At 54.7% G+C, this 20,507-nt stretch overlaps 3 protein-coding genes across 14 annotated transcripts in view; 2 read left to right on the top strand and 1 right to left on the bottom strand.

The window, feature by feature from the left end:
• Positions 1–13,050, top strand: part of ZNF385C (zinc finger protein 385C) — a 51,858-nt gene extending 38,808 nt beyond the window's left edge. For 2 of the 12 annotated variants that reach the window (XM_082706133.1, XM_082706134.1), the window contains exons 3-9: positions 3,986–4,134; positions 5,973–6,083; positions 7,679–7,844; positions 9,688–9,987; positions 10,523–10,716; positions 11,019–11,129; positions 11,619–13,050. In XM_082706133.1, coding sequence (XP_082562259.1) covers positions 3,986–4,134; positions 5,973–6,083; positions 7,679–7,844; positions 9,688–9,987; positions 10,523–10,716; positions 11,019–11,129; positions 11,619–11,855 — 1,268 coding nt within the window. In that variant the 3' untranslated portion in view covers positions 11,856–13,050. Of the gene's footprint in view, positions 1–962; positions 3,123–3,985; positions 4,135–5,935; positions 6,084–7,678; positions 7,845–9,687; positions 9,988–10,522; positions 10,717–11,018; positions 11,130–11,618 lie in introns of those variants that run through there. The other 10 variants (XM_082706140.1, XM_082706137.1, XM_082706136.1 and 7 more) reach the window with 10 other exon arrangements.
• NKIRAS2 (NFKB inhibitor interacting Ras like 2) lies at positions 12,992–17,117 on the bottom strand. Its single transcript, XM_082706172.1, has 4 exons — positions 16,971–17,117; positions 15,928–16,035; positions 15,262–15,503; positions 12,992–14,624 (listed from the first exon to the last, which is right to left on the bottom strand). Exons 2-4 carry the CDS (start codon positions 16,019–16,021, stop codon positions 14,385–14,387), a joined length of 576 nt encoding a protein of 191 aa, XP_082562298.1. The 5' UTR covers positions 16,022–16,035; positions 16,971–17,117; the 3' UTR covers positions 12,992–14,384.
• Positions 17,118–19,458: 2,341 nt separating this feature from the next.
• DNAJC7 (DnaJ heat shock protein family (Hsp40) member C7) overlaps positions 19,459–20,507 on the top strand; it is a 29,470-nt gene continuing 28,421 nt past the window's right edge. The window contains exon 1 of the mRNA XM_082706159.1: positions 19,459–19,734. Coding sequence (XP_082562285.1) covers positions 19,658–19,734 — 77 coding nt within the window. The 5' untranslated portion in view covers positions 19,459–19,657. The remainder of the gene's footprint in view (positions 19,735–20,507) is intronic.

Here is a 20,507-nt window from a genome sequence, read left to right as displayed (position 1 = left end):
CACAGACATATTTTGTTGATTTTCACAGTGTTTTTGGAAAACGTCAATTAGTTTCCAATTTAACAAACAAACAAAAAAACCCCAGAGATTACATATAAAAATGTGGATTTGTGACTCCTGAAAAGCTAGGTCCCTGTGCTCTCAGGGCATGAAGACTAGACCCATGGCTTCTCCATTCCCTTTGGTGTATCCCTGGCCCAGGTCAACCCCAGTACCACCCACAAGGCCTCTCGGGCATGCAAGTTGCTGCTCTGTCCTAGGCACCAGGTGTGTGAGTCCTAGAGACTGGTATGAGGGTGCAGGAGTTAGGTCTCATCCTGCAGAGAGATGACAGAGCACACAGTTGGGGCTCTGTGTAACTGGGAGGGAACAATGTCTATCAGTTAATCCCAGAGCAGCAGAGTGAAGGGAGATCCCCAGGAATAAGGCCTGGGGCAATGCTGTAGAAACGCACACAGAACACTATAGAATTTTTATGGTTCCTCAAGCATTTTTACACTTATAAGCATAGCTACAAAAATTTACATTTTTAATTGTCAACAACCCTTTTTTTTTTTTTAAGATTTTATTTATTTATTTGACAGAAATCACAAGCAGGCAGAGAGGGGTGAGAAGCAGGCTCCCTGCTGAGCAGAGAGCCCAATGTGGGACTCGATCCCAGGACCCTGGGATCATGACCTGAGCCGAAGGCAGAGGCTTTAACCCACTGAGCCACCCAGATGCCCCTGACAACAACCTTTTAAGGAGCTGAGAGGCAGGTAGTAGCCTGATTTCAGAGCTGAGGAAACTGAGGCTCGGAGAGGTGAAATGACTTGCCCAAGGTCACACAGCCAGTAATCAGCCATGCCAGGACAGGTTTGTTGTCCCCGAGGCCTATCCCCTTTCTGTCTTATGTACTGCTACCTCCCCTGCTCAGGACAAGCCTAACTCTGTCCCTCCCTTTCTCTCCCTGGCTGTCCCAGGTGGCCATTGCCAGTGTCTTGCACACAGAGGCCTGCCAGCGCCTGAAGGCATCCCCGTATGTGGGGCTGGTGTTGGATGAGACCAGGGACTGGCCTGAGTCCCACAGTCTGGCCTTGTTTGCCACTTCGGTGTCCCCCTGTGATGGCCAGCCGGCTACCACCTTCCTGGGCAGTGTGGAACTACAGGAGGGTGAGGCCACCGCTGGCCAACTCCTGGACATCCTGCAGGCCTTCGGCGTGTCTGCACCCAAGCTGGCCTGGCTCAGCTCGAGCCTCCCCGGGGACCGCCTTGGGCATGTGGGCCCACAACTGCGCGCCGCCTGCCCACTGCTCACGGAGCTACACTGCCTCCCCGGCCGGACAGATCCCGAGCCCCCTGCCTACCTAAGTGAATATGAAAGCGTGCTGGATGCCCTATTCCGCCTCCATGGTGGCCCCAGTTCCCGCACGGTCCCCGAGCTCCGGGCGGCCCTGGACCTGGCAGCTATTGACTTGGCAGGACCACGGCCAGTGCCCTGGGCGTCCTTGCTGCCTATCGTGGAAGCAGTGGCTGAGGCTTGGCCTTGCCTGGTGCCCACCCTGGAGGCCTCTGCCCCCGCCTCCCCTACAGCTAGGGCACTGGCCCTGGCCCTGCGCCAGTTCACCTTCGTGGCCTTCACCCACCTGCTGCTGGACACTCTGCCCACCTTGCAGAAGCTCGCCCTTGTCCTGCAGCCAGAAGAGCCGGACTTGGCCTTGCTGCAGCCCCTGGTGATGGCGGCTGCGGCCTCCCTCCAAGCACAGCGCAGCTCGGGTGGGGCGCGCCTCCAGGGCTTCCTGCAGGAGTTGGCTTCCTCGGGCCCTGACTTGGGCGGCGGGCGCTGCACCTACCGCGGCGTGGAGCTGGTCGGCTACTCCGAAGCTGCCGTGCGGGGCTTGGAACGGCTGCGGGGGGCTTTCTTGGACTCCATGCGAAAGGGGTTGGGGGACTCCTATCCCGGGCCCTCGCTGGACGCCGTGGCCGCCTTCGCGGCGATCTTCGACCCGCGCGGCTACCCGCAGGCCCCCGAAGAGCTGGGCGCGCACGGCGAGGGAGCGCTGCGGGTACTGCTGCGCACCTTTGCTCCCGCCGTGGTGCGCCAGCGGGCGTTGGGCGACTTCGCGCTCTTCAAGCGCGTGGTGTGCAGCCTGGGGCGGCTGGGCCCGCGGGCCCTGTGTGCCAAGCTGGCGTGCGCGCGCTCTGAGCTGCACGAGCTCTTCCCGGACTTCGCAGCCCTGGCCGCCCTGGCCTTGGCGCTGCCCGCGGGCGCCGGCCTCCTGGACAAGGTGGGCCGCAGCCGGGAGCTGCGGTGGTGGGGGCAGAGCGGGGCCGGGGAGGGCCGGGGCGGCCCCGCGATGAAGATTGCCGTGGATGGGCCACCGCTGCACGAGTTTGACTTTGCGCTGGCCGTGGAGTTCTTGGAGAGTGGGTGGGCGGAGGGGCTGCTGGGGTAGCAGCTCACGTGAGGGCCGCCGCCTTCTCTCTGCCCCGCCAGCCTGGGGTCCGCACTCTAGGGCCCCCGAGGCGGATTTGACCCCGCGGCAACCCAGCTGACCGCCTGTAGCCTCCCACCCACCTGCCCCGGGCTTCCTCTGCTGAGTACTGACCCTGCCCGGTGGGCTGTGGAGGAAGGGCTGCATGGAGGTGGGAGCTGGGAGAGCCCGCAGAGATGCTAGATTTGGGGGTTCCCTCAATATCGCTCCTGTCCTTGTCAGAGTTTGGTGAGGAGTAGCTCACCTTGTTCCCTCGGGACCCAGCACAGATTTGGGCCCGAGAAAAACGGAGGAGTCTTTGCTGGAGGGAGAGAAGAGGACTGGGTCTCAGGAATTGAGGGACTGAGTACAGGGCTTACCCAGTACTGCTTTGTGACTGAGGGAAAGGAGATGGGGGTGGTGGCTGTTAGCTCCCCTCCTGGCAGCATCTCTTCTGTTCAGATAGAACTAGAGAGCAGATGACTTCCTTGGTTTTGACACACAGCACACCAACGTCTCTGTGCACAAGCCACCAGTTCAAAGGAGGTAGTGGTGCCCATGGATAGGCTGCCTGAGGCTCTTCTGTATACGGCTGTGTATATAGACATATACCTCTATAAATGTAAAATAAACCTACCTTGTATATTGTTAACAACAACAACAACAAAAAAAAAATCTAAAAGGACTTCTTACAGTTTTGCAGTGACAGGGTCCAGAAAAGTCCCCATGGACTGGATTTATTTCTAATTCTTTTCTTTCTCAGAGTCTGGTTGCTCCCCAGAGTTCCTAGCCTTCCCCTGCCCTTGCCTCAGACCTTTAAGACCAAAGACTGTAAAACCACAGGGCTGGACTGGCCAACTCTGGCCTGACCCAGGGGTTGGAGTGCTTTTTGCCTCCCGGGAGGAGTTGGGGTCTCACCAGAGCTAGGGGAACACATCCCTTCAGATTCCAACAGGTTTCCTGTCCTCTCTGTCAGTCCCTGCTGTGAATGATGTAGGGATCAGGAGAGGGGCAGTTAGTGAGAGGGGAGAGGGCTGGCCTTTTCCCAGGCCTCCCAGGTGTGGGTTTAACTTGCAATAAAAGGAAACCCGGTACAGCACATGGTCTCCATGGTGGTGGTGGTGGTGGTGGTTCGTGTGGTGGTGGTGGTGGTGTGTGTGTGTGTGTGTGTGTGTGTGTGTGTACTCCTCTGTCCCCTCCCTTGGCCTGATTCTCTGCTGGGGTCCATTGAGGATCCATTGGGGGTCTTCAGGGCTGCCTCTGGAGGCGAGGGGAAGTGCATCCTAGGGGACTGGGAGCTGAGAACTGTGGTCTCCCTGCTCCTTCCCCTCACCCCCATTGTGTAGTAGAGGAGAGGCACAGAAATGGACTGGGAGTGCCCAGGGCTTACCCAGTACTGCTTTGTGAAGAGGGAGACGGTTTCTGCCCCGGCCCCACACCCAAGAAGCCCATCAACCTCTTGTTCTGGCTGTGGAGGTCCCTGTGAGCCCTGTGGCTCCCCATTTCAGACCCTGCCCTTCTTCCTCCCGCAGCAGGCCCAGCCTCCAGTGCCCCCAGCCCCCTGCTGGCCTCCCTGCCCCTGCCTGCCAGGCCTCTGCAGCCCCCGCTGGACTTCAAGCACTTGCTCGCCTTCCACTTCAATGGCGCTGCCCCGCTCAGTCTCACCCCCAACTTCAGCACGGTACGGGCTGGGCTGGTGGGTGGGGGCATGCAGCCGAGTCCGGGGTGGGCAGGGAAGGTGGACACAGAGGGTTGGCTCTTAGAAGTTGGGTATAAGTAGGAGCAACATCCCCAAGAGTGACTAGGCACTCCCAAAACAGGGACCCCTGGGGACAAGGAGCGAGAATGGGGTCACCCCCTCCCCTGGTAATGATGCTGGGCCTGTGGCCCAGAGGTCACACTTTGAGTTTTTGTAGAGGGATGTCTGTGGATGATCTGTGTATTTCTGTGTGCATTGGGGGTGTGCCCTTCTGTTTTAATGTATGTCTCTGTGGGTCTTTGTGTGTTACTTATGGTTGTGGATGTGTTGGATATGTGTGTATTTGTAAACAATTCTTTGCGCCTTAATGACTGTATGTAATTAATGTATGTGCCTGTCTCTGAGAGATGTTTTGTGTCTTTGTGTCAACTCTGTAGGTGTTTGGTGTGTGTCTGACCTCTTAGTGTGTGTGTGTGTGGGGGGGGTGGTTGGGTGATTGTGTGTCTGTGAAGCGTGCCATTGGTACTCCTGTGGGTCTGAGTCTTTTTGCATGGCTCTGGGATTCGCACTTGCCTGTAGGCCTCTGTGCTCTGTGTCTGTGTATTTCCAAGTGTGCGTGTGTGTGAATGACAAGTGCAGGGAGCACGAATTTCACTTCGCTATAAGAAGTACCCCCCTTTCTTTAATTCTGAAACATCAAAGGTCATCATTAAGGAGCCCCCAGCCCATCCTAACAAGATGGTGGGAAACTCAGCCTCAGTTATCCTTAGGAGCCCCTTTCTCTCTAACCTCCAGGGTCACACAGAGGTCCATGAGAGCCTGAGCCATTTGGGGGGGGGTCCCTGTTCTTTGGGTCCCTCTGTCACTTGCTGAGGCACCATGCACACAGTCCCTTGGGAGCGGGTAGATCTTCTCTTGCCTGCACCACTGGGACCCTGTAGGCCGTGCTCCTGGCCCCTGTCTGCCCCCAGCCCCAGGTGCTGTTAGGTGAGGGTTAGAACCTCGTTCTGTTCCCTGGGGAGTTTCTCAACCCAGGATTTTCTCTCAAAGCCTCTGTTCTCTTCTCTCAGGAAGGTGTGGAAAGTTCCTCTTGATAAGCAAGCCTAGACAACTGCTTTTGGTCCAAAAAGCAGCCCCTGAGAAAAGAACACAATGGCTTGGATTTATAGAAGGAAAAAAAAAGTTAAAATAAGGAAGAGGGGGGAAAGAAAACTACACAAATTAATATACAAAAAAAAAATAATAATAATCCTACAGCTCAGGGAACCGTCTGGTCTCCACATGCTGCCACCTGCCCCTTCCCGCCCCCGCCCCCGCTCTGGCCATGCCCTCACTCCCCCACTCAGGCCCTGTGACAGTGGCAGAGCTGAAAAGATAAGCCTTCTCTCCCCCAGCCCACAGGCCCGGCACAAGGCTGGGTTATGGAAGAGGATTTCCAACAGAGAGACTCTTTGTCCTGTCCCTGCTTCTCCCTGCCCCCAACTCTGTCCCAATAGTTGTGATTCTTGTGAATAAGGAAAAAAAAAAAAAAAAACCAAACCAGAGACCAGAGGGGCAGCAAGAGATGCCAAGGTGATCACTGGGACATGGCAGTGTTTCTCCCTGGCCATTCCCCTCTCCCTTCACGCTGAAGCCCCTGCGAACAGATTAAGTCAGCCAGGGAGGAGACTGTTTCTTTTGTATCTCCTATCCACAAGGATGGGAAAGTTCTTCCTATGTCTGGATGCCTGCCCTCCTCGATAGGCATTAGTTTTTGGCATTTTGTATCGCCTCCCCTTCACAGCCGACCCCAGCATTGTGCCCTCCCACCTTCTTCACAGATGGACCCGATCCAGAAAGCTGTCATCAGCCACACGTTTGGGGTCCCCTCCCCTCTGAAGAAGAAGCTCTTCATTTCCTGTAACATCTGTCACCTGAGGTTCAACTCATCGGTGAGAGGGAGTAGTGGAAACAGGCTGGGGAGGGGACTGGGCAGGGAGAGGCCTGGACACTGGGGTGCCAGAGACTTTTCTGGCAAAGGGACAGGGATCCATGTTTCCGTCCCTGGGACGGAACAAGTCCCAGAAGACATGCTCCCAGCCCCTCACCCATCCTGTCCTCTCCTTTCTCCAAATTCCTCTGCCTTATCTCTAATGGCCCTGGAGTCTCCATTTCCCTCCGCTTTGCTTCTCTCCTGTGTTCTGGATCCTTCTGCGAGAGAAAAGACTGCCTTTTCCTGCTCTGGGTCCCAAGAGCTCCTATCAGTTCCTGGTCTGGAGCTGAGCTCTTAAAGCACAGGAGAATTGATGTGTTGAATATGTCCATTCCCATCATCTTAATTAGTTCTCCTGATACTTCGTGAGATGGAGAGAAGTGCTATTATCATCCCCACTTTCCACGTAAAGAAACAACCTCAGAGAGGTTAAGTGACTTGCCTGAGGCCACGCAGCTAGTGAGTAGCAGAGCTGGGATTTGAACCCAGGCCTAGCTGACCCCAAGGCCCACATACTTTTTACTACAGCCTACCCCCAGATGGTGGAGAAGCCTCATCCTGGCCTCCCAGGGAATATTTACCTTCTGTCTGGATGATTCTGGGTCTTGGGAGATCTGCTCTGGTGAAAGGGTCTAGGGAGGGGCCATAGGGGCCCATCTTTCCTACACTTGGGAGCAATAAGCAGGGACCCCTGGTTGAAGGAGGAAGGACACCAACAGGCCAGATTCAGGGGCTCCCTCCAGGTTTTTGGGTTATATGAGTCTTGCAAGAGATCGACAGAAAGACTTCACTCTGAGGGAGGGACCATGTCTTCTCCATGCTGGGCCCCTGGCAAAGAGCAAATGCTAAAAAATGATTTGCTGGAAAAAAATGAACATAGGGATGAATGTTCAGGGTGTACATACCCCAAGTATGAGAACTGCTCAATTTTCTCCATTTGTGCATTTATGAACTTGGTAACTAACATCTGTTGAGCACCTGCTGTATGTACTAGGCCCTTGTCATTCGTGTGCTGCTTATTTTTATTTTTTTTCATTTTTAAAAAAGATTTTATTTATTTATTTGAGAGAGAGAGAGAGCAGGGGGAGGGGCAGAGGGAGGAAGGACCTCAAGCAGACTCTAGGCTGAGCCTGGAGCCCAACCCTGAGTTCATGACCTGAGCCCAAATCAGGAGTCAGCTGCTTAACCTGCTGAGCCACCCAGGTGCCTTTCATGTTCTTTTTAATTCCCACAACCCTGTGAGGTCAGTATTGTCACAAAGTTTACGAGTCAGCAAACTGAGGCTCAGAGAGGTGAGGCGACTTGCCCAGAGACGCACAGCTAATGAGTGGCTGAGGCAGAATTTGAAGCCAGAGGCTGTTTGCGTGGGGGCTCAGGTATGAGAAGGAATTCTGTAAACCTCAGGGCCACATGCATGCTATGATGACAAGGACTGCCCTCTTGTCTAGCTGGGGCCCTGCCCCCTCTGACCCGCCCCCTGCTCAGTGCCAGCTCATGGAGGGGGGCATGCAGACTCAGCAAATAAATGGTGACCCCAAGCCCTCCACTCCCCAGAACCAAGCTGAAGCACATTACAAAGGCCACAAACACGCCAGAAAACTCAAGGCTGTTGAAGCTGCCAAGAGCAAGCAGAGGCCACAAACCCTGGCCCGGGATGGGGAGCTGGTGTCCCCAACCCCGACTCCAACCAGTGGATCCCCTGGAGAGCCACAGAGTAAAGGTCAGTTCTGAACTCTCTTTTTTTTTTTTTTTTTTTTAAAGATCTTACTTGTTTATTTGACAAAGAGAGACACAGCGAGAGAGAGGAATCACAAGCAGGGGGAGTGGGAGAGGGAGAAGCAGGCTTCCTGCTGAGCAGTGAGCCTGATGCGGGATTCGATCCCTGGGACCCTGGGATCATGACCTGAGCTGAAGACAGACGCTTGATGACTGAGTCACCCAGGCGCCCCCAGTCCTGAACTCTCCTCCTTCCCCTCCCCACTCCCCAATCCAATTCTGGTTTCTGGTATGGGGTTGGGAGATTTCTGGTTATTATTTTTGCCAAGGTTGGGGTAGCCCATACATACAGAAAAAGGCATACATCACAAGTGTTGTGAGCCTTCCTAGTCTGAATATACTGAGATCAAGAAACATGGCACCAGCACCCTGAAGCCCTCCTAGTTGTCCGCCCCCCCACCCCCCGCAGTCACTGCCTTGTTGTGTTAGCTTCTCAGGACTACCACAGTGAATGACCACACAGTGGGTGACTGAAAAGAACAGACATTTATTTTCTCACCGTTCTGAGATGAGAAGTTTGAAATCAAGGTGTCGACAGAGTTGGTTCCTTCGTGGGGCCTCAGATGGAGAATCCATCCCATGCTTCTCATCTAGCTTCTGGTGGTTGCTGGCCACTCTGCCTCTGTCTTCACATCACGTTCTCCCTGTGTCTCTGTGTCTTCACATGGTCTTGTTTTGTTTAAATTCAAGTTAGTTAACATACTGCATATTACTGATTTCTAGGTAGAGCTTAGTGATTCATCGTTTGCATAGAGCACCCAGTGCTCATTATATCAGGTCGTCTGCTTAATGCCATCACCTAGTTACTCCCCACCCCCAGCAACCCTGTTGCTGTAAGAGTCTCTTGCAGTTTGTTTCCCTCTCTGTTTTTATCCTATTTTATTTCCAAATGGTCTTCTTATAAGGACACCAGTCATTGGATTAGGGCCCACCCCAGTCCACTATGATCTCATCTTAACTACTTACATCTGTGAAGACACTGGTTCCACATAAGATCACATTCTGAGGTTTCAGGCAGACGTGTCTGGGAGCAACACTAGTCAACTATGTCCATCCCTCCCCTAAGTGATCTTGACTTTTCATGCCATTGATCAGTTGCCCCTGGTTTTGGTGAATCCTGTAGTACGGAGGTTTGATGCCTGGCCTCTTCAGTGTTGCGTGTAGCTGTGTAGTGCCCTCTCATGTGACCATATGACTTTTTTTTTTTTTTAATCCACTCTCCTATTGTGAACATTTGGATAATTTCCAGTTTGTCTTTTTTTTTTTTTTTTAAGATTCTATTTATTTGAGAGAAAGAGAAAGAGCATGAGCAAGGGGTAGGGGCAGAGGGACAGGGAGAAGCAGACTCCCCACTAAGTGTGGAGCAGGATGCGGGGCTCGATCCCAGGACCCTGAGATCATGACCTGAGCTGAAGGCAGATGCTCAACCAGGTGAGCCACTCGGGCGTCCTGGATAGTCTCCAGCTTTAAGCTATTATGAATAGTGCTCTATGAATATCGCAGTGCACCTTTTTTGTGACTTCCACTTATTTAATAGTTAGCTAATAACTCTAGGTTAGAGGGCTTTCTGAGACCCCTCTGTCCAAATTTATATTTTCAAATGGGAAGTTAAGCCCCAAAGAGGTCCAAGTTGGCCCAGTGAGTTAGTGAGAGAGTGGAGTCTGGATTTCACTGCTGCTCATTCCTACCTCAGGGACCCTTCCCCTCTGCCATGCCATCCTTAATTTATCACTACTTAAAATCATGGTCTCAAGATGATTCTTAACTGATGCCTTCCATCTCCCCAGCAGTTCCTGAAGCCCCTCCTCCTGGCCCCCAACTCCAGCCACCACTGACTCCGGACCCCACACCCAGAGAGTCGGCCAATTCAGACCTCTTGGATGCTGCCTCCTCTTCCTCTTCCTCTTCTTCCTCTTGCCTACCCTGCTCCCCAGAGCCTGGGAGAGAGGCACCAGGGCCTGAGCCAGCAGCAGCTGCTGTGGGAAGCGGTGTGAGTGGGGAGAGCAGGATCGAGAAGGGGCGCCTCTATTGCCCCACGTGCAAGGTGACCGTGAACTCTGCTTCCCAGCTTCAGGCTCATAACACAGGTCAGTGCGCTGGAGTCTAGGGGAAGAGAGGGGCAGGCAGACAGCCCTCCCCAGCAGCAGGCAGGCTGGAGTTTCTGGGCATTTTGCTCAAGGGCTTGGTGACACAGGTGTTGTGTTCAGCTGTGATTGGGTGGACATTCTGGGTCCTCCAGCTGATGTGTGGGGCGGGAGAATTGGGAAGACAAGTCTCGGGCAGCACGAACTGAAGGATCCCTGGGAGGAGGCCGGAAACACCTCCTCCATCTGTCCTTAGGTCAGACCCAGACAGAAGGCAGGAGATGAGAGCAACGGGAAGCCAGGCAGTTCCTCTGCAAGAAGGCCTGGGGGTCGGGGGGTGGCTGGTGGAAACTACGGAAGCTGGGAGGACCTTGCGGAGGTGGGGACGAGAACTCTTGGGGGGCTGAGGTGCAGGGGAGCACTTGCGGAGCAGCCTGCAGGCTTGGCAGGGCAGCAAGACCCACCTAGTTTGGAGGGTTTCTCATGGTCCTTGCAGCCCCTCTTTGGAGCTGATGGGCTGTCTTCCCTCCTCCCTCAGGAGCCAAGCACCGGTGGATGGTGGAAGGTCAACGAGGTGCTCCCCGAAGGGGCCGAGGCCGCCCAGTGCCCCGGGGAGCTGGACACAAGGCCAAGAGAGTGGCAGGGGGACAGGGGGGCCGACAGGGGCCCAGCCCCCCTTTTCACTGTGCTCTGTGTCAGCTCCAGGTCAATTCAGAGACCCAACTCAAGCAGGTGGGAGAAGAGAGGCCAAGACTGGGGCTAGGGCTGGAGCAGGGCTGAGGGGGTGGGACTGGTGCTGGGTGCAGGGAGGGAGTCAGCGGAGGAAGAGGAGCTCAGGACTGGAGGGACAGTGGGATCCTGGAGGGCAAAGGCCAAATCCCACCTCCCCTTCCCAGGGTGACATTCCATAAACGTATGTCCCACATATGGCTCATGGGTGGAGGGTTAGCTTGTTGAGGATGATTGGGTAGTGGGCGGGGGAGGGTTTCTTGGTCTTTCTCATCCTGTTGCCAGTCTGTCTGTCTGTCCGTTAGCACCTGAGCAGCAGGAGGCACAAAGACCGCCTGGCTGGGAAGCCCCCCAAGCCGTCCAGCCAGCACAGCAAGCTGCAGAAACATGCAGCGCTGGCTGTGAGTATCCTCAAGGTATCTGTCTTCAGGCAACAGGGCTGGGCCCCGGGGCCTGCAGGGAGAGGGTGGGCCAGAAGGGCAAGCTGGGGACTGGGGGAGCGGGGCAGGAAGGAAGCCACCCCCTCACACCCCCTCCAAGGCTGCCTGGGGTGAGGGAGAGCTGGGCTGGGGTTCCCGGCCACCTTGGGATCTGCCTGAGGAATTTCCGGCGAGGTGGGCCGAGACAGTAATCTCAGGGTCATGAGCGAGGGTTGGGTGTGCATCTCCTAGAGACCGTCTCTGCCCCCACCCCCACACCCCCCACAGCCTCCTTCCTCTGGGCAGGAAGACAGGTGGTAGAGAAAGCCCTTTGGAATGAGTGTTTGGGGGTGGGAAGGGAGGACTTAGGTTTGGAACCCTAAAAGGCACGTCTTTCCTGCAGCAGAAAGCCCAAGGATGGCACCCCGGGAGGGGTGGGATTTTCCTGGGTCAGACTGTGTCCATTCCTCTCTCTCCTCTCTGCAGTCAAAACTGGCCTTGCAGAAGCAACTCACCAAGACACTGGCGGCTCGCTTCCTGCCCAGCCCAATCCCCGCCGCGGCTGCCGCCATCTGTGCCCTGCCGGGGCCCCTAGCCCTGCGGCCTGCCCCTGCAGCAGCTACCACCCTCTTTCCAGCTCCCATCCTGGGCCCAGCTCTGTTTCGTACCCCGGCAGGCGCCGTCCGCCCTGCCACAGGGCCCATCGTCTTCACCCCCTACTAGGCTTCCTGGGGGAGCCAGGGCCCATTTTCCAGCAGTTGCTGTCCCTGCCTCCTCTTCCTGAGATGCTGGTTTCCTCCATTCCCCAGGAGATTGCCTTTTACAGCTGAGGGCTTCCTGTCCAATCTGAGAAGAGCTGGGCTAGTTTCAAGGGTACCTGCCCTTTACTCAGTTTGGATTAGGGAGTCCACTACTACCCTCCTGGCCCAAGGACCTTCCGTCCCCACGCTCCTTTTCCCAGCCTTCTCAGACTAGTGCTGGCTTCCCCTGCATTGCCCAGCCTCATTAATGGGGAGCAAACTGAGAAATCCCAAATATCTATGCAAAATCCTAGCCCCAGCCCCATGGTGCTCTCGTCTCCCAGACTCAAGACCTATACCCCCATGGCCAGAGGCCCCAGGAATCTTAACTTTGAGCCTGGGGACAAGCCTGCGGGGGAGGCCGTCTCTTCACTGGATTCTCCAGGGAATTACTGGAAGTGACACACAGGGTCTCAAGCTGGAGAGGGTTCAAGGCCATCTGGACAAGGTGACCCTGGGGGAGTGGAAGAAGACTGTGGAGGAGAAAGGGAGCAGTGACGAGTGGGGGGCAAAGTCAAGATGAGGCTGGGGCTGAAAGCTTTTGGGGTTCCTCTGCTCTGACAAGATGTGGCTAGGAGAGGGGTAGGTGAGGGTGATTTTCTGGCAGGGCCCAGTTTTAACAGAGGTGATCAACCCCACACAAGCTCTCTCCTCAGCCTTTCATCGGTTCCTTATGAACCCCAGCTGGGTGGTGGGAGCACTGGGTCTGAGACTCCGGACCCAGCAAACACAACGCCTCCCACCTCAAGGCTCCCAAAGAGCCTTTCCCTCTAGCTCCTCACCCCAAACTGGTCCCTAACAATAAATCCAGCTTCCCCTCCTTCCAGCCAGCACCCAGCCCCCTCACTGTGAAGCTGAGCGTTGGGATCCAGGATGACATACTCTCAAGAACCATTTTCGTGCTGTCAAAGTCAATGTCACAACCTCCATCCCACCCCCAGCTCTGCTCCTTCACCCCACAATATGGGACTTTACCAGTCTCCACCCGTTATCTGTTCTTTTTTTTTTTTTTTTAGATGTTTCCAATGGGAGGACAAGAAGGGGGGAGGGGAGGGAAACTTTTTGATAACAGTTGTGATTTTATTGTGTCCAATGCATCAATAAATGAATTCAAGCCCAAGCCTGTATATGCCCTACCTCAACTCACCCAGCCTTGGGCGGGCTGCCCTACTCACCTCTCCCATCTTGGGGTGAAGGGGCATGTACTAGAGGTCACTGGCTCCTGTGTCTCAGCTCTGCTGGGTGTGCACACAAGGAGCATGACGTGGACATGGGAAGTTGTGGGTGACAAGTGTAACCACCCTTCCAAGTCCCAACAGATCTGTCAGCTCCTGAGAAGCTGCTACTGGTTTGCCTTGTTCTGTTCAGGCATCTGAGGTAAGGAGGGGCTGGAGGAGCACCTTGTCCAATCTTCACCATGGCAGCAGGCAGAAAAACACAAGTAATTTATAAATACAAGTCCAGCTCTGAGCTGAAAACAACCACAGGAAGGGGTGAAGATCAGGCCCCACCGGTGTGAGGTCCGCGGACTGGACACTGGATGGCCGCTGCACTCCTGCCCCCTGGTGGTTGGGGGGAGCAGTGTCTCAGCCTCCAGGGCCAGGAGGCATAGCACCTTGAAGAGAGAGAAGCCAAGGGCACAGTAAGAGCCAGCCCCAAGCCACAGGCATGATAAAATCTGAGGGCTGGAGAGGATCCAGAAGATCATCTAAGCAACTCCCATCACCTTACAGATGAGAAAACTGAAACCCAGAGAGGGGAAAGTCCTTGCAGGCTTCCAAAGCCAGCTGGTGAAGCCCAGCCATCACTCCATCCCATCTCAGCCAACAGGGGCCATGAGCTCCCTGAGCAGGAAGAGGAAGCAAAACAACTGGGGTGGGGGGGGGGTGGGGGAGAGTGAAAGCAGAAAATTACACCTCCCCGGAAGCTGGCTTCTTCCAGCCAGGGAGAGGACAGTCAGAGCTGGACTCCAGCAGGCACACGCATGCACGCGTGCACACATCTACACACACACACACGCCTTTCTCCAGAGTCCAGGCTGGTGCCGTAAGTGTGAGTGTGTGCGCATGTGTGTGTGCCTGTCCCTAGCAGGAAACCCACAGGTGAGGGGACCCCGTAACTGGAACCAGAGCCTGGACCGGGCACTTCTGCATGGCAGCTCTGCTTCCCACTCAGGGCACGTGGTAGGGGACACTGACCCACAACTGCCCCAGGTCACAGCAGCACAGGGATATGAATGCTGGACAGGAGGGGGCTTGTGGGGGCGGGGGGGGACTAGCCTAGATTATCTGCCTTCCCCGAGCTGAGAGGGAGCGAAAGTGACCTGAGCCTGGGACAGCCCAGCTGCCTGGCCTGGGAAGGATAGCTTTGCCTAACCCCACCCCTGGACACATCTTCCAGAGTCCCAGCAGCTGGAATGAGGCTGGGAGGGTGGAGAAGGGAGGGCGGCTCTTCAGCCATCCAAGGAGCCGCTGCCCTTGTTCTTGCGGCTGAGGGGAAAAGCAGACTTGCTCTGGGGCTGGGTCATCTTGCTGGCCAGGTAGACGAAGGGCTCCAGCAGGGAGCGGCGGTCGGCCACAGACACCTCCCACAGCTTCACCTTCTCGGACTTGGCCCAGTGCTGAGCCACATCTGGGTCGACACGCCGCTGCTCCTGCAGGTCACACTTGTTGCCCAGGACCACGATGGTGACCTTGGGAAGATGGATAGAGTAGAGACCTGGGGTTGTACCGTGGACCTCAGGCGTGGGTGTGACGGCAGACATCTACCTAGGAGTCCTAAGACGAGCAAAAGTCTCACTGGCTAATGTTTTACCTCTTCCTAGATCAGAAACAATGACTAGAGAGAGGGAGATGGTTGCTTTGTCCTCTCCTTCCTCCACTGAAATTCTGGCCTCATTTACCCTCCCTCCAGGAGTTCCCCTACAAGCCCTCTATCTCCTACCCTGCCCAATTACAAGCAATCACTCTGTCTGTCTAAACACCTGGTAAGGGAGCATCCCCCAAACTCCTACAGCTTATAGGGGGATTCAGGAACAGAAGGGCCTTCACAGCTGAGAGCAAGGAAGCATCTTCAAGAAAGATTAGTGGGGGCTTCTAGGGTTAGGTCAGGAACCCCCGAAACTAAAGGAAAGCCTCTCTGGTCAAGTTGCCTCAGCACATGGCTGCCTCCAGGGGGAAGACTGCCTCCTGTGGCCTCCATCCATCCCCGCTCTGGCTCCCACTCCACCTCCTGGGATATGAGTGAAAATCAGAGCCATGCCAGGCTCCCCAAAGCCAGCCCAGGGTCCACTCCTGCTCATCACCAGTGTCCCCCACCCCTGTACATACCTCCTTCTTATCCTTGGATTTGTCGATCTCCTTCTTGAGCAGCTCCACACGCTGAAAGGACTCTCGGCTGTCCGTGCTGTAGACCAGGACATAGCCGTCAGTGCAGGAGAAGCAGTGCCGGGGCAGCTCAGCCCCATCTCGGAGCCCCCGGGTGTCATAGAAACGCACCTGCTCCCTCACACCCCGGTCGGTCTCAATGGAGCCCACGTAGATGTCTTCCTGGGTCTCAATCATCTCAGAACCTGGGATAATATGAAGAGAAAAGTTGTTTGTAGAGAGAAGGCAGATGGAAAATATGAGGGACTGAGTATATCCTAATGAGCTTAACCAGCCCGAGAGAGAAGGGGATGTGGGGTCCAGGAGAGAGAGCCAGGGATGGACAGTCCAGCAGGACTGGATGACTTGGTGGGGGGGGGCAGGAAACAGACATTAACCTCATGCTTATCCTATGCTAAGCAAAAGTGTGACTTGAGAACTTTTCCTCCCTGTCTCAAGTATTGGGTTTCCTCTCTTTGGATTTCAATATGTTAGGGTTGGGGTCATTATTCAGATTTTACTCTGCGGGGTGTAATAACCACTACCAGCAGCTTTTAGCCTTTTCGTGTTGTGATCAAATCCTACTTATTCTTCAACTTGTTCCACCATTCCCCCACCCCCAACACTCACCTACTACATGGTTCCCATACAGAAGCTGCTCCAGGATTGAAGTTTTGCCCACAGATGCCTGGCCACACACGACTACCTTGCAGCTCTTCCCCATGCTTAGCCTTCAACCTTGAAAAGCAGAAGCATACTTGGTGAGGTGGGATGAAAACAGGGCAGATCTCCCGTAATCGAGAGCCCATGATCTGCACAGAATACACGGCCTCAGGGGTTGAGTAACGTCTGTCCCCTCCTAGGGTCAGGGTATACTGGAATGATATGTCTATGTCCACTAATGGACAGTGAGCTATAATTTATTCATCTTTGTTATAAGCAGTACAGGGCCAGTAACTGGCTCAGGGCAGGCTGTCGGTAAATGTTGCCATAAAGGGGGAAGAGTCTCCCGTTTAAAGGAGCCACTGCCCAGGCTCCCTTCTGTGCACAGGATGTGGAAGACCAGTTGCTGAAGGGAGCGCTGGCTCAGTTTCCGATGACTCCATGGAGAAATAAACAGGAATGCTGTTCTGGGTGGATCAAGGCACTCTTCGTAGGTCGAGTGAGCAATTAAGGAGAGTATTTTGCCTTCTTGTATGATTTACCTGGACAGCAACTAATTCTAATTCCCAGTCAAGTCAATGGCTTGAACATCAGACAGGAAAGAAAAGAGTGGAAGAATCTAAGGGAAAAGGCTTTGGAAAGGGGAAAATATGTGCTGCCCTTGGACTGACAAAGCAGTATGAGGAGGCTCAGACGCAGAAACCCCTTCTCCGAAGAGGTCCCAGGGAGAGATCTCGTCGAAGGCATCCCAAACACAGGCCTCCAAGAAGGAACCCCCGACCAAGACTGCCCTAGAGAACAGATGTGTTCCCGAGAGATGTCCCAAACAGAGACCTGTCAAGTAAAACCCTGATACAGACCCTTCCTCCCGCCTGCGGGGCCCGCAACTAAGGGACACCCCTAAGAGAGACTGCCAGAGGGCTTCTGCCACCGATTTCCCCCCGAGGGAATCGGAGACAGAGGCCCGCCACCTAAGGGGGCGCGGACGCAGTGGCCTCCCAGCTCCGTACCTCCCGGAGCCTTCGCAGCACCCCGGCCGGGCCCCCTCCAGACGCGCCGGGACCAGGGGAGGGGCAGCACAGCCACAAAGACTCCGCTTTTCCTCTGGGGTCCTTCCAGGCTCCGTCCGGCCCCGTCCCCCCCAGCTTCCGTCCGGCGTGACCAATTCCGGCGGCGGCCAGCGGGAGCCGGACACACAGCGCCCCCAGAGGCCGGCGGGGAGAATGACGGGACCTGGGTGGGCTGTGCACTTGAGCGTAGGTTCTAGGCTCCCTGGATCGAGGTGCCGGGGTCTCTGATACCCAGATGTTCTTTCTCTAAAGACTACCATAGTGCAGTAAGCTTCTTTTATTCAATCGTTTATTCGCCAGATGTCTTCTGAAGACCTACTCTGTGCCAGGTACAAAACCACATGCTGAGAGAAAAATGGACGAATTAGAAGGTCAGGGTAGGGAGGACCTAGACATCTAAACAGTTACAGTACAGCGCAGTGAGAACTATTACGGAGGTGCTGTGGGAACACAGCAAAGGGCATTTAACTTCAGGGACAGCGGGCATCACGGAAAACTTCCTGGAGGAGGTTATGTCTGTTTTGAGATTTGAAGGGTGTGGAAGGAAAGGGTGGAGGAAACCAGCAAAAGTCATGGCATTTTCTGGAACTACAAGTATTTGGGGTCAAAGTCTATAATCAAAGACTTTGTGTGGTAGGTCAAAGAGTTCAAGCTGTATCCTAACAGCGGTGGAAAGCCATTGACAGATTTTAGGCCGATGAAGTGGCATGATTGCTTTTTGAAAGAAAGTCATTGGTAATCGCCTCTTGGCCTTTTGGCTAAAATCAAGTGTAGAAAGTCATTGGTAGGAGAAGAAAAATGGAGGGAGATGAGACTGGGGGCCTGTTAGGAGACTATGGTAGTATTACAAGTTTTAAAAATTGATGAGAGCCTGAATTGGGATGGAACAGAGATAGATAAATTGAGAAGACACTGGGTAGGAGAATCACAAGGCTTGGTGACAAATTGGGAGTCAGGAGTAAGAAAAGGGGAGTTTATCATGTCTCCTATCTTTCTAATTTGGTGTCCAGTTGCATGTGAATCCATTTGGCAAGATAAGGAATTCTTTATAAAAAAAGAATCAAGTCTTGCATTTGTTTCTTCTTTTGTTGAAAAGTGGAGAGAGAATGACACGTTCAACTTAAATATATTATGTCTCCAGGGTTTGTGAAACACCCAAGAGACCCAGCAGATAATTGGATATAGAGATCTAGAATTCACAAATGAGAAGTCTAGGTTAGAGATATCAACAGAGTTCAGTGTCATCTACAGCTAAAATTTCGAGAGTAAATGAGTTGGCTTAGATACAAAGAATACAGGAGGAAGATAGTCTAAAAACAGGTTGGCTTCCTGCAATAGATGGTAGACTGTGAGCCACGGGAAGACAGGGCAAGTGGTCTGTGAGTCTGTGCCCTCCCAAACCAGCACAAAATAGGCACTTTGGAGAGGCTAGTGAATGACTGGCTGGCTGAATGACTTCTCTCTTCCCACCCACTGTGCTTTCCCATCCTTCCCTGCCCAGTGGTGGGTGTGGTTTCTCCCCCCTTATAGCTCTGTGATAAGCAGGACCTTGGAAGAAGCCTAAGAATGGCACATACTAGGGAGGAATGGAGGAAAGGAGTCCATCCTTTTTAAATTCACTTGCCCCCTTCTTATTTTAGTTCCTCTTAACTCTAAAATTTTAACCTCAAACTCCCCTAATTTAACCTCAGGAAACTCCAGTTTAATTCAAACCCACAAAAACTATTGGTTTGGGTGAGGGAGGTACTACAAAGGTGATTAAGCTGTGTGCTTGCCCTGTCTGAGTTCCCAGTCCAGATTGCATTCGGCAAGACAAGGGTGCTGAGCAGGGTGTTTCTATAAAGGGTGAGAGTACTGGGGACACTATGGAGCAGGGACCTCACCCTGCGAGCTGCCTTATAAACTCCAGGGCAGGGTCTGAGGCGCCGTGCCACCCTCCCTAGACTTAATGCTGAGATGGCACTCCCAGGCAGTTGACATGAAAGCAGTCTCATAAAAGGGTCAGCGTCATTAGGGTGATGAACCAGTTGTTGCTTGGAGATCCAGAGGGGATGAAAGGCGCGGGGTGAAGACGCCCTGCGTTCCCCTGGCTTGGTTGGGCAGGGCTTCCAAGGGCCGATGAAAGCTGAGGGACCTGGGCTCAAAGTGTGTCTTCTTGCCTTTCCTGGAAGGAAGCTGTGGACACACTCCGAGGTCGGGAAGGTAGTAGTGGGAGATCTTTCCCTCCGGAGTCCTGGGTCATCGAGTCCTCAACCCAACTTAGACTCTCCTGCACCTTACGGGAGACGCTCTACGATTGCAAGTTGCTATGGCAACGAAGCTTTCAGCATACTGAGGACAACTCAGGCCTAGAGAGGCGTCACCCTCCTTATCCCCCCCACTTCCGACCCACGGATAAAGTGGCGCCCCCTACGCACAGGAACGGTCCCTGGGTCCCCGCCCCAGCGCGGAGACCACCGTGGACCTCCGGGGGCGGGAGGCCGCTCTGGCCCCAAGCAGAACCTCTCGCTGGTAGACGGGCCCGAGGGGGCCTCTCTGGGCGCAGCGCTGCTGAGCTGCTCGATGCTCCAGCCGGAAGTGCTCTTCACCGCCTGCCTCCCACCCGCCTCTCTGGTCCCGGCGGTAAGATGGCGGCTGCCGCGGAGTGCGATGTGGTAATGGCGGCGACCGAGCCAGAGCTGCACGACGACGAGGAAGCGAAGAGGTAACCGGGTAGCGGGGGAGTGGAAGGAGCGAGCTTCAGCTCCATGACCCCGGGAAACCCTTCCCTGCCATGATGCGACCCGTGTTGAGGCGATGCCCCGCCCTCCGCGACCCGACCCCCCCCCATTTGAGATAAGTCGGGATAGACCCCCTGAAGGGGGGCTCCCGGAGGTCAGCCCTCCCCTCCTGCTTCCGCCTGGTTGGGGAGCGGAGGTACAGCCTTGTTCTCCAGCCAGGAGGAACGTCGCCTTTATTGTAGAGACCGGGTCTTTTAGGGGAATCTCAGAGGTCTGTTGTGGGGTGGGGGACGCGGCGACGATGACGACTTCCTTACATCGCCCCCCAGCCCCCCTTCTCTTGTTAACTTCTGTGCACTGTTGTCGGCCAGCACTTTGCATCTTCAAAGCCCTTGTTCTCTTCGCCTCCTGTTCTCACCCCCACTGCTCAGTAATGTACCCCAGCGACCACTAGGCTGGGTCCGAGTGTGTCTCCATTATTGACCTGGTGTCCCTTCCCGGTACCCCGGAAGTCGGAGATGAGGGAGAAAGAAGGAAGAAGAGTGAGGGCCTTCTCTCGTGCTCTGCACGTCAAACTCCTGCCTCTCCGTCCTTCCGGGGGAAGATCCTCATTCTTCCCAGGGTTGTGCTTAAGTTAAACAGCAAAAGACGAAGGCAACGGTTTGGACCCTGTTCGCACTGCTGGGCAGCCGCAGTGGCTCGAGATTGCCAGTCTGGACTAGCCAAGGGAGCTGCTGAGTGAGTGGTTTTCGAGAAC

This window comes from Mustela nivalis, assembly GCF_964662115.1.
Source record: "Mustela nivalis genome assembly, chromosome: 17".
Taxonomy (NCBI): Eukaryota; Metazoa; Chordata; class Mammalia; order Carnivora; family Mustelidae; genus Mustela; species Mustela nivalis.
Note: the sequence above shows the minus strand (reverse complement) of the source record. Positions and strands in the feature narration are given on the sequence as shown.